We start from the raw sequence: 12,815 nt of genomic DNA, 5'->3' as shown, positions 1-12,815 counted from the left end.
TTGCAAGAAAACTAACTGACCACTCTGTTATCCCTTTTCTCTTTAGCCACACCATGCATCAAAGCTATTAGCCCAAGTGAAGGCTGGACTACAGGGGGCGCAATGGTGATCATTATAGGAGACAATTTCTTCGATGGGCTACAAGTTGTATTTGGGACCATGCTTGTATGGAGTGAGGTAGGCAAAAGTAACTTGCTATTGCATAGCCGAAGATAGATATCGCTGGTATAGAGAAGGTCGATGGGGAACTACTATTCGCTCATTCTCATCATAACACGAGAACAAGGGGATGGTCCATGACACTGAAAGATGGTTACTTTAAAACTGAGGAAAGGAAATGCTTTTTCGCCCATGCTTGGTTAGTCTGTGGAATACTTTGCCACATTGTATCATTGTGTCCATGAACTTTTAGTGGGATTCTAAAAAGGACTGGATGTTTATATGGATAAGAAGAATATCCAGAGTTACGGGGAGGATTAAAAGAAAAGGCCAGGAGTTTGGGAAAGGAAACAAACCTTCAAGTTTCAGGGCATAAATCAACAATTAATTAATGGGGGCCAGGAAGAAACTTTCCCTATAGGCAATTTATCCTGTAAGTTGCCTTATGCAGGATTTCTTGAACCTTCTTCTGAAGCAGCTGGTGCTTCACGTGATTGGATACAAGATGTTGGAGTAGATGGACCACTGGTCTGATCCAATCTGGCAATTCCTAGGAAGTAGTAAACAGTTTCATTTGCTTGAGAAACACAACCAGGGGCCAGTGGGGAAAAACTCCAACATCCCATACATGACATGCTTCTCTCTTGTTGTTATTTCCCAGCTTATCACACCTCACGCTATTCGAGTCCAGACCCCCCCTCGTCACATTCCTGGTGTAGTCGAAGTCACACTGTCGTATAAATCCAAACAGTTCTGCAAAGGAGCCCCGGGCAGGTTTATTTACACCGGTAGGTGAACGTGATTTACTGTGGAGGGCTGGAACATGAATGTCTTTTCCTCTCAGTAATATCGATTACTCTCTTTTAAATACTTGCCACATGCCATTTGAAAACTGTTCTGCTATTTGGAGTATTTGGAAGTGTAAGGAGATAAAACCTGTACACAATGAGGAAGCTAAGGGAATATTACTCCACATGTTAATATATTTTGCAGATTAAAGCTCATGCTGATACAGTATGGCTCTCTCTCTAGATATATTAAGTGTACAGTAACTTGATAGCATTGCTCTGCATACTGGAAGATGTTTTATTTATAACAGTATTTATTTTACATTTCTCTCTCACTGGGGGTAACCTCTTGTTTTCAGGATGGCCCCCAGGGATAGGCAGAATGTCTTATGTCTAAAGAAGCCAATGAGCTGAGTGCAAAATAAATCTTGATGACTTTTTTTATTTTTTAAAAGGATATTGTCAACTTGTTTAGTGCCCCACATTTACCTCTGCCATCAGAAGAATATTTATATATTGAGAGAGAGAGATCTATAGCTCTAGAAAAAGAAATCAGTGCAACTAAAGAAGAATCTTCATTTGCTGTCAGTATACACAGTAAAGTTTTACCTCCTAATATATGTGGCTGGAGAATGGTAGCATGTTTTAGAGGATTATGTATATATGTAACTAATAGATTTTTAGTAGTAATATTTTATTTAGGTGGCTGAGAATTTAAGCAATGATTTTTGGTTTAAAAAACCTATTATTACTATTAGATCTGGAAAACATTTCTAGAATATCAAATTTTGGACAAATTTCACAGCAAAAAAATTCAATTCTCAACCTGAAAACCCCCAGAAATTTTTCCTTAATAATGTTGCAGTTTTTTGACTACCTGGTGAGCCAGTCAAAATGTTTCAAAAATGGGAATTTTTTCAATGAAATATTGATATTTTTATAAATTTATTAAACGTATAATTTTTAAAAAATCAATAATTCTCATTTTAATTTTTAATGTGTTTTTACAAGCTTTCATGATTATTATTACTTAAGAATGTATTTATTCATATGTATTCCAGTAGCAGGCAGGAAATCCAATCTAGGATCAGGGCCCTGTTACGCTGGGTTCTGTGCAGACAAATCAGAAAACAATCCTTGACCCAGTGAGTTTACACTGTAGGGTCCTGATCCAAAGCCCATTGAAGTCAATGGAAAGACTTCCAGTGACGTCGGTGGACTTTGGACTGGGCCCCAGATGATTAGGGCCTGAAACGGATCTTGCCCCAGAATAACCTCACTAAAGCGCAAGGAGCTGCTCTGGATTTATACCTGTGTTTGTGAGGTGAGACTTTTGCCATAATTTTTTGTAAGCAAATTCCCTTTAAAGAGACAGCTTTGATTTGTGGAAGGATAAATCTGAGCCCTCAATACATTGAGCACAGCTTCTTTAACTAGCAGATATACTTACTGAAACGCAAGTGACTGTGATCTCAAATCTGCATGAAATGTAATTGTATTGTACAGAAACAAGATTGAAAAAACCCATCAGGGACCCAGTCCTATGCAAATGAGCTTTCTCATTGATTTCACTTACTAACAGGCTGCAGGACCAGGGTTGGGTCTGGTATGAAATTTACAAGGGGAGGATCTGTTAATTCTTGAGCATATCATGAGTCAGAGACTGAAAATTTAAGTTCTTCGGTGGCACTTCTTACTTATTTAGGCCCTGATCCTGCAAAGATATAAGTGTATACGCAACTGAAAATCCAATGGATTGGACTGCTTGTATGCTTGTGTGCAGGATCAGGGTCTTAATGATGGAGAAATGCATAAAACAGAGCAGTGTCTTTTTATTATGGGGAAATTAGTCCTCTTTTTGTAGGTCTGTGTTTTATGTGCAGGGCTGATCTGTGCCATCTCTAGAGGGTTGAAGTCAAACTGTAGTGCTGCTCTCTGACATGTTAATTAGCGTATTTCCACCAAAGAGGACATGAAGATGTACATGACAAATAGCAGAAGAGAGAGAGGATAATATAATCTGCCTATTTTGCTCTTGTTATCAGCGTGGAGATATCTGTTTAGATTCACTGAGGAGCGAGTGGGTGCTTACTGCCATATGTTACAAAATAGCATGTTAGCAGAAGATTCAGAAGTACATAAGCTGGTGTGAAATTAGACAACTTTTCAATCGATCTACCCAAGGACTTGTAGTTCTCCCATCATGTTAGGCAAAATGATAAACACAGCTATTAAGTATAGCGTAATCAATTCCCCCAGGTCATTGCTGCTGATAATAGCAGCAAAAACAACTTCCAAGCTATGAAAATAACATGTTTATTTTTCTCTCTCCATGGCTGTGATATCATGAGTCTGTTTTGACCGTGCTATGAAGAACCGCAAAGGTTTTTAAAAAAAATTTTGTGTCCGTAGTGCTTTACAAACTTTACCTACTGCACGAGGAAAATGCAGCCACTTCTTGGGTGGAGGATGGCAGCCAGTGGGCACATACAACAGTAGTGAGGGAAGGGAAAGATAGGCAAGCACAGGAAAGCCTCTCTCGTGGAGAGTAAAACAGCTAAAAATGTCTTAAATGTTTCCTGGAAGTTCTTTATAAGGATTGGCTGTAGTTGCTCACATTTATGTCGGGGGAGGTGGTCTGTGTGGTGGCAGATGGGAGGAAAGGTTGGTTCTCTCTATTAAATTATGTCCACACTATGAAAAAGTGGAGAACCCTTTCTTTAAAGAAATACTCTTTACATTCAACCTCCATCAGGCAATATTCCTAAGAAACACATAGGCCATAGCACCATCCCCAGAAGATCAAAGAGTGAGGGACATCTCCTCTTAGTAGTATTTGTATTTTGGTAGAAATTAGAAGCCCCAAATGGAATCAGAATCCCATCGTGCTAGGCCCTTAGGCCCAGATTTTAAAAGATATGTTGGTACCTGACCCCTTGATTTCAATAGGAGCTGGGTGTCTAAATGCTTTTAAAAATCTGGGCCTTAACGTTTATAAAGTGCTGTGAGATCTTCAGGTGAAAAGAGCTAACTAAGGGTCATGTAGTGTTAGAAGCACTGAATAGTTGGCTCAAGACAGACCATGAGCATAATTAGACAGTATTTAGTCCTGCCATGAGTGCAGGGAATTGGACTAGATGACCTTTTGAGGTCCCTTCCAGTCCTAAGATTCTATGACTATTATTATTATTTATACTTTCATGCTACTCGCGAACCTAGAGACCACAACTAAGCTCAGGGTTTCAATGTGTCAGGCACTGTACATAGACATAGTAAGTGACAGGCCATACCCTGAAGAGTTCGCAATCTAAACAGATGAAAGGAAGTGTTGTTACTCCGATTTTACAGCTGGGGAATTGGGACAGAGAGAGATTAAGCAATTTGCCCGGGGTCACACAGGGAGTCTGTGGCAAGTCTGGGAATTGAACACAGGTGTCTTGAGTCCTGGCCCAGAGTTTTAATCACAAGACAATCCAGATCTATAGTAGAAAGGTGGAGATGGAACAGAAATGATTTTGGTAGTTTGAAGTACATGATTCCCCATGATTAGAGTAAAGCTTTCAATATTTAGTATATAATCAAATAGTAATGTTCAATCTGATGAAGCTTTAGTTTTTTATAAAAGAGCAGCATTGACAAGCTGAAGAAGAGAGTGATATAAATGGTTAGTATAAGAATCAGAGAGAAATTTCCAGGGTAAGTCTAAATGCCACAGTGGTGCTGTTGCCGGAGTGCATATGCTCCCTGTGATGTGTATTCAGCACAGGCTATGAGGGAAGTGTGCTGTGTGAGCAATGCTGCCATTGAGGTTCTCTCAGCATTCCCACTCTTAAGTGCTATCACTCGGGGTGCTGCAATTCAGCCATCACATTCCTCTCATCACCAAAATTTAATGTGTGGCCTTTTCCATAAGGATCCCATTATGGAAAACTCAGACAGAATTTAGAGGTCTATGGAAAAGTCTTGAAAAATCGACTGACATTGCTAGCTTCTTCTTGGAGTTTGCTGAAGAGCCTTTCTGAATCTGATAATGTGGATATAATTATATAAAATTTTATGTAATTCTATATAGAGAGAGAAACAAAAAGCGTGTCTCTCTTTTTTAATCAATGACTATGTAAAATGTCATCCTTAGGACAAAACGTTGACCTCTAATATCTTGCAGTATAAAAAGGTGAAAGCTGTGACTAAAGGTGACTCACCCATTTCCGGGTTCTGAGTGACCCCGCCCCCTTTTCCTTAGGCGTTCTTGGTACAGGAAGGCATTTGTTCTCCACGACTAACGTAGCAGTTGCCTTATATTCTGCCTCTAATAATATATAAGCCCAAGTTCTTGACTTTAATGGAGCTCAGGTGAGAATCTGGCTCATTGTAAGCTCTTGGATCTTATACTTGACCCCAGCTCTGCACGTAGTTTGTTGTAGGGAAACTCATCTCAAACATAATGTGGCAGGAAGATTTTGAACATAGCTTTTCATCCATGTACAGAAAGGCTTGATAGGTAAACTAATCTCATCTATGCAGTATAAGAACAGGTTGGACAAACACCAGTCAGGAATAGTCTGGGGTTTATTTGGTCTTGTCTCAGCGCAGGGGGCTGGACTTTGATGACTTCTCGAGGTCCCTACCAGCCCTACATTTCTATGATCTGTGGGATTTACTGCACTCCCAATGGGCTGCCTTGGGTTGGGAAATGTGCCAGCAGCACACTGTAGGATGTGCTGGTTTTTTAAGGTTTGTAAACTGGAATTGAGAAGGCCTTGTTATCCTTCTCTCAGAAGAAGTACTTACAAGGATGGAGATAGTGTTGGAAACTAACCTTGGGAAAAGCATGTGATTTTTCTTACGGGCAGCTGCTGTCCCGCCTGAGCCTATGAAGGGCACATGCCAGAAAGGGGCATTGAAATAGCCATAGGACCTTAGGGAGTTGCTTGTAAAGGCCCAGCAAATACAGCAGAGTACTCAGTGACATTGTCATAAATTAAAGGGTGCTTCGAGAGTCGGAGACAGGGATCAGATTGGGAAAAAAAAAAGATAGTTGGTACTTTTTGAAGCTCCGCCCACAAAATAAGCCCCACGCACATGATTCACCACAAACAGTAGATTGTGCAGATGCTTGACATATGCTTTATGGGCTCCAGTCACTCAGCTTTCCTGCGGTGGGGTCAGAACACACCTATGGATTCTGCTGGGCTCCTTCCACTTGGCGTCCCTTCACTCAGACCTGGTCCAGTGGGCTTCTTGCGCTTGGTTCCCCTTTGTGGAAGTTTCCCAGCTCCCCTGCTGGGCTCTCCTAAATTCCTTGGATTGGTCTCTTCTTGATAGGAGGGAGGGAAAGAAGTGGTATCTCCTAAGACCATTTGCTGGTGGCGTCAGAATGAGTTGTCACTCATAGTAGATTGTGCATGTCATCCTCCCTCTCATGTGTACGTGACTTGATTGGGCAGTGAAATAACAATGCTGACATTTAAAGCGTCAGTGATCATTGGGTATTTGAGTTAGCTTTCATTGAGAAGAGTGGGGCAGAGCTATTGTTCAGGTTCTGCAAATGCAGGGAGATGGCACTGCACCAGTTCCATGAGTGTGAGTTTCTGCTTTTGAGGCGATCTCAACAACCGTTCCGGCTAGAGACATAGGGTCTGACTGAACATGAAGTTGTTCCTGATTATCTACAGATGTGGACACTCTTATTCCAGAATGAGATTTATCCAAAATGGATTAAGCGAAACTGGGGGAAAGTCGCTCGTATTCTGGAATACAAGTGTGCACATGGGGGGCAACAGCAGAATGACTATTCTGATAAATTTCCAAGTGTAGACAAGCCCCTATTTGTATCGTAAATGAAAGCTTAGATTCTGGAGCATAAGAGGCAGCATAAAAGAGGTACTGGGTAGGGCATACCAGCTGAATTCATGCCTGTGCAAAAGAGAAACTAAGGAGGGCTACAGTGCATTTAGACCTAGCTCTATTATTGACTGTAAATGTTCTGTTATCAAACCAGTTATGTCAGAGGGATGTGAATAGCTTAGGTGACCATCTGATTTGCTGACTAGCTTTTAACTCTTTTTACCCCGTTACCTGATGTTCACATAAAATTTTTTTGTCTGACCTTGAAAATTCAACAGATGTTTAGTGTGTGAAACTTGCTTACCAAAGTGGCTTGTCACAACCATGGTGAGCTGAAACAGGAAGATTTCCTGAGACTTACAGCCAAAATTTCCAAAAGTGACTAGTGATTCTGGATGTCATACTATTTAGATACCCAATTTCAGACACCAGAAGTGCTCAAAATCCATCCTCTGAAAATCAGACCCCTTAAGGAGGCTCCAGCTATGCACCCCAAGATACTAGTCACTTTTCAAAATCTTGGCCTATAAGCCTTCGGAGTGAGTGCGTATATATATATATGCACCTTCTATAACCTGAACATCCCATAGCATTTTTTTTAATGGGTTGGGGTGGTAACGATGTTATGGCCACAGTTCAACTTGGGAACTGAACCTAAACCCTCACCCCTCCCAACCCCCACCACCACCCTTCAGCTTCAATTGGAAGCATTTCCCTCAGAGGTGGTCGCCTTTCGTTGGTGAACAAAGTGAACAACTTGGATATTTTGGGCATGTCCTTTGTGATCAAAGCCGCTGTATATATAATGTGTGTAAAATGGTTGAATTGTTCTCAGAACAGTTTTATATGATCTAGGAACCTTCTCCTGCTCTAAGATGTCAGAGCACAATACAAATATATACATGCCAATTCCTTGGGAAAGAACCATGTTGGGTAGTAGCCAGTTCCTTTCCATGAGTAATAGATTTGGATATTCCTCATTTGATATTTTTAGCTAAATATATATTTTTTGCTTAGTCCAAGATATATAACCTAAACTAGTAGTCTTGCAAGCAAGAAGAGAAATGGCACATAATGATGTATAGACCCTCCAGAGAATTGTCATGAATTCTCAAGATTGGCACACAAAAAAAATTCCCCCTTTCTCAAATGGGATTTAGATTCTGTGGCAGTTGAAATGTGTATTATTAAACTCCTTAAGCAAACCTGAATGGTTCCCAGTGGAGAGCGAAGACATTCTAAGTATAGCCAAGACTAAATTCTCTGGTCTGGGTTTTCTCTACTCAATTCCCTCTTTATTAGCTCCGGTAATATTTAAACTTCATGCCATGCCATAATTATTTAATAAAAAGTAAATATAAAATGTATCTCAGTGGGGAATATGACCTTTTACCTTCATGGTGTTATACCAAAGACAGACACAGATAAACAGAAAATCTGGATCAGAGTAATATTCTGTGTCACTTGATGGTTTCATTCTTCTAGTGCCTGATGCTCTGATGCTGAAAGGTGCTGAGTACTGTGAGGAAAGGAACTAAGTGTTGGATAGGATGGGACACTTTCAGCTGTTGGCACTACTTCTTTCAAGTGATCATTTTTATAGGGCCAAGTGGCACAAGGAGATGGAAGATGCTGCCATTGAATGGGGACTCTGCCAAATGAGTTAAGGACATGTTAAGCATTGAACGGTACAAGGAATTTTTAGCAAGATTCTCAGCACTTGGTTGAGTTAATTTCTCATTTAAATCTCATCACCACTTACAAGTAGGGTTTTTACAAGCCAGATCCTTAATTTTATTAGTAAACGTTGTGTCTGAGGACAGCCAAAGACTTTGGGTACTCAGAAATTTAGAGAAGTCAATGTTGGTTTTTAATATGAATTTTGAATTTGGGGTACATAGTTGAATTTTGGATCATCACTTTATCCAAACGCCAGTTGGCCCATGAGGGTTTCATAGTAGGCATATTCCCCACACAAAGTGTCTGAACATAAGTACTACCACGTGGTAGACTTAAATGTTCAAAAAGAGCTAATGATTTTGAGGGGCTCATTTTTTAGATTCCTGACTTGAGATACCTCAAAGGGGTTGATTTTTTTTTTTCAGAAAGTACTGAGCACCCACCCTCTGAAAGTCACCTGTTAGAGGTCTGGCATTAGGCACCCGAAATCACCACTAGCTTTTGACAATTTGGGCTGCAATACTTTGTCTTCCAATGGACAACTACAAAGCATTTCACAAGCATTGGGTCAAGTCTTAGGATACTGACTAATGCTAACGGATAAGGCAACTTCAGGAGTAGACATGGAGGGTGTTGAGGTGAGGAATGAGGTACCAGATCAGCAATCTTAAGTAGATCCAGTCTAAAATTTACCTGCCTCTGTTCCAGGTATTATATGTTACCTTCCCTGTTCTTCTGCCCTCCCACTGGTCATGAGCTGGGGCTTGGTGCCAGCAACAATACATTAAGTAGGGGTTGTGGATGAGGCTGGCATAGAATCTGGAGCAGTGGGCTAGCAGGCAGTTTCAAGCTGTAGGTTCAGCGGGGATGGATGACTCTTCTGGCAGCCACAGGAAGCCTAGACAGGTGGGATGAGTTGCATTCATCAGATGGGAGGGAATGGGAAGAAAAAGAGAGTCTGAGATGGTGAGAGGGAGCCAGGTAAAAATGGAGAAGAGAGACAAGGAGCTCAGTTACCTTGAACTCCAAGGATGATTAAAGGATTCTATAAGCAAAAGCCTCACAAGAATCCTGAGAGCTTGGTAGAAAGAGTGACAGAGAAAGTGACAACCAAGCTGACAGAGCAAATTGGTGGTCCAGCAATAGTAGAACATAAGGGCCAGATCCTTAGTTGGTGTAAATTAGCATAATTCCATTGATTGCAGTGGAGCTATGCCCATCTACTCTCGCTGAGGATATGTCTCCAAGGGCAAGTATATACTGCAAAGAAAAACCTACAACACCGAGTCTGAGCCTGTTGTCAATTGACTTGGGTGTTTGGATTCAGGCTTTGTCTACATAGCAGTGTAGACATTCAGGCTCGGGCTGGAGGCTGGGCTCTGAGACTCTCCCTTAATTAGGGCCAATTTTTCATTAAGGTTATGATGTTAAGGACACTGCAGGGTTTGGTGTTCCATTCAACAAGAGTTTTTCCTGTGACATGAGTGGACTTTGGATCAGGCTTCCACGGAATACACCTCAAGGCTTCATGTTTTGTTTTGTGGGGTTTTTTAAACCAGCAATTGCCTAAGGCTCACACTCATGTCTGGCTACTCTTCTTTTCCAGCTTTAAATGAACCCACCATCGATTATGGTTTCCAGAGACTGCAAAAGGTCATCCCAAGGCATCCCGGTGACCCAGAGAGACTAGCCAAGGTAAAAGATTTACGAGCATTTCACTAAGCCTTTTAAATTGCGACTTTCTTTTCTGCTGATATGTAATAAAGCACAGAGTGGTAAGTCAGATCTGACCATTACAGCCCATGTGTTGCATGTGGAATTTCTTTTATTGCCAGTGTGAGAATCAGTTCCATAGCTGGGAACCCACCATTGCAGAAACCCTCCCAGTCCAAATCTGTAGTTTACTGCCCTTATCCACAGCAGCAGACCTTTGCACTCAACTGGCACCCCATTGAATTCTGTAAGGATCCATAGAGCTGCAGAGATCTGCCTACACAGATCCAGTTTTAGGGGGTCCATCAGCAGAATCACAGCAGGAAAGAGGTGAGCTTTAAGGTTGCCTGCTTTGAAACCACATGGAACAGATACATTGATAATGTATAAAGACCCAGGTTTATATCGCACCTAGCACATGGGGTTCTGGTTCATGACAGGGGCTCCTAGGCACTATTGCAATACCAATAATAATAGCCATGCTTGACCCTTCCATTGTAGAATCTGAGCCTAATTTCTGATTATATTTAAAAGTAATAATAACTTTGTATAATTTGCCTGATGAAAGAAGATAATGGTAATTAAAAAACAAACAAACCCTAAAACCAGAGATAATTAACAGCAGATGACAGAAACACTGAAGATGGCTTTGAGGAATCTTAATTGTTTGTTACAATTACTGAGAAAAAAGCATGTGTGTAATTTAAAGAATAAGGGTAGGACTTTCAAAAGTGGCTGAGTAAGGAACAAAAGTCCCCTTGGAAGTCAATGGGGACTCATGCTCTTAATTCATCTCGGTGTTTTTGAAAACCCCACCTTAAATTTTCTTATAATCAATGTTCTGAAGAGCAATTTCAGGACTATGGAGAGCTCCTAGACAGAAGGATGGCACACTTATCAGTTAAAGTATAAAACTGTGATTTATTGATGCTCTTACGTGTAGGTAAAAACTTCCTGAAGTGACTGGCGATGTTGGGTGCCCAACCTGAAAGGGGCTTGATTTTCAGTGGGTGCGTGGCAGCACTTTTTGAAAACAAGACTCCTTCAAAGTATACCAGGTTGGACCTCCCACAACACCAGTCACACTAGAAAATCTTGGCCCTGGTTTTTATTTCAAACAACAGATCAGGCAGAAAACTGTCTTTTTTGGTGGGTGAGGGGGTCTCTGAAGGTTTGCCATTTCATACATCTCTTCCTCCTCCTCCAGGAGATGCTGTTGAAAAGAGCTGCTGACCTAGTTGAAGCACTGTATGGAACACCACATAATAACCAGGTTAGAATGACTGCTTTTGTGGGGGTGGGAGGAAACCTTTTTCAAGGTTTTGTAAAAACTTCCTGACGTTAAATTGACCGTAGGCTATTGCTGTCTTGTAGGATATTATTCTGAAGCGAGCTGCGGACATAGCAGAAGCATTGTATAGTGTCCCAAGGAATCCCGGCCAGATCCCTGCTTTGTCTAGTTCTCCAGCTCACAGCAGCATGATGGGAATCAACTCCTATGGGAGCCAGTTAGGAGTCAGCATCTCCGAGTCGACACAGGGGAACAACCAAGGTAATGTCTGTTATAATGTTTGCACATATCCTAAAATGTGATTGTAAAAATAGCGTCAGGGGATCTCTGTTTTCAGGTTGGTGTCTCAGTTTCCATATCTACTCGGTTGAAAAGTAGCACCCGGCCTTCTTAATAGCTAATGTGTTGCTGGCAAACTGGACAAGCTAGTTTCTTTCTAGCTTATGTGTCCTGAACAATAAAGGTTCTGCAACTGGAATTTAGGTAACAACTCTTTTGGTGACACAGGAGACAGAATAGTGGCTCTGTGAGGCTGGAGTAAATCATACAAACCCCTTATTTTTGTCACCAAAACTAGAGCTGGGCAGGGACCTGGTTTCCTGTTTTGCAGGAAATGCCATGATTTTAAATTTTTTCCATTCTGTCCTGGACCAAAAACACAATTTTGAAATTTCGTTTTGGCTGATTTTTATTCTGATTTTGACCTCTTCAGACTTTTAAAACTGCTTTTTATAGCTAAACAATTTTGCTGAAATCTACATGTTTAATTGAAAAACTGTTTTGACAAATTTCTGGCCTGCTATCCAAGTACAAGGAGCAGATCTGATGAGTAAATGCTTGATCCAAAGTCCTTGGACTTCAGTGGGTTTTGGAGCAGATCCTAAGAAGGGAACATTTTCAAAGCACCTCTGTGAGTTAGGTTCAAGGGCTTTAAGTCACTTTTGATAATGGGACTTCAGCTTCTAACTTTCACTGAAGTCATTAGGACTTAGGTGCATTTGAAATTTTTACCCATAGTCTCTTTTCTGGCAAACGTAAGGCTGAATTCCAACTTCCATTCTAATTCACATTTTTCAGTCATATCCATGCCCTCAGAAAACACCAAGACAGTAAATGCATCTACTACCATTGTGGAGAGAGGCTGAGAATTTTTAAAAGTTAATTGTTTCTTCTACAATGTTAACTTTGCCAAATTGCATGTATTTACTAGTGCTGTTTTCCTTGTTGAATGTGAACCTTAATGTACCATTGTTAGTAATGCGTGCCATAAAATACATGCAGCACAGCAGAGCTAACATCAGGGGAGCAATTTAGACTTTTGGAATGTCCTGACTAGA

At 40.9% G+C, this 12,815-nt stretch overlaps 1 protein-coding gene across 1 annotated transcript in view; it reads left to right on the top strand.

The window, feature by feature from the left end:
* The window catches only part of EBF2 (EBF transcription factor 2), a 165,194-nt gene that overhangs the window by 143,564 nt on the left and 8,815 nt on the right, over positions 1–12,815 (top strand). Inside the window, exons 10-14 of the mRNA XM_077805554.1 lie at positions 47–177; positions 821–947; positions 10,081–10,169; positions 11,395–11,460; positions 11,562–11,739. Of these exons, the coding sequence (XP_077661680.1) occupies positions 47–177; positions 821–947; positions 10,081–10,169; positions 11,395–11,460; positions 11,562–11,739 (591 nt within the window). The remainder of the gene's footprint in view (positions 1–46; positions 178–820; positions 948–10,080; positions 10,170–11,394; positions 11,461–11,561; positions 11,740–12,815) is intronic.

Source organism: Eretmochelys imbricata, chromosome 26 (genome assembly GCF_965152235.1).
Source record: "Eretmochelys imbricata isolate rEreImb1 chromosome 26, rEreImb1.hap1, whole genome shotgun sequence".
NCBI classification, from domain to species: domain Eukaryota; kingdom Metazoa; phylum Chordata; order Testudines; family Cheloniidae; genus Eretmochelys; species Eretmochelys imbricata.
The sequence above is the reverse complement of the archived record's forward strand: the minus strand, read 5'-3'. Positions and strand labels throughout refer to the sequence as shown.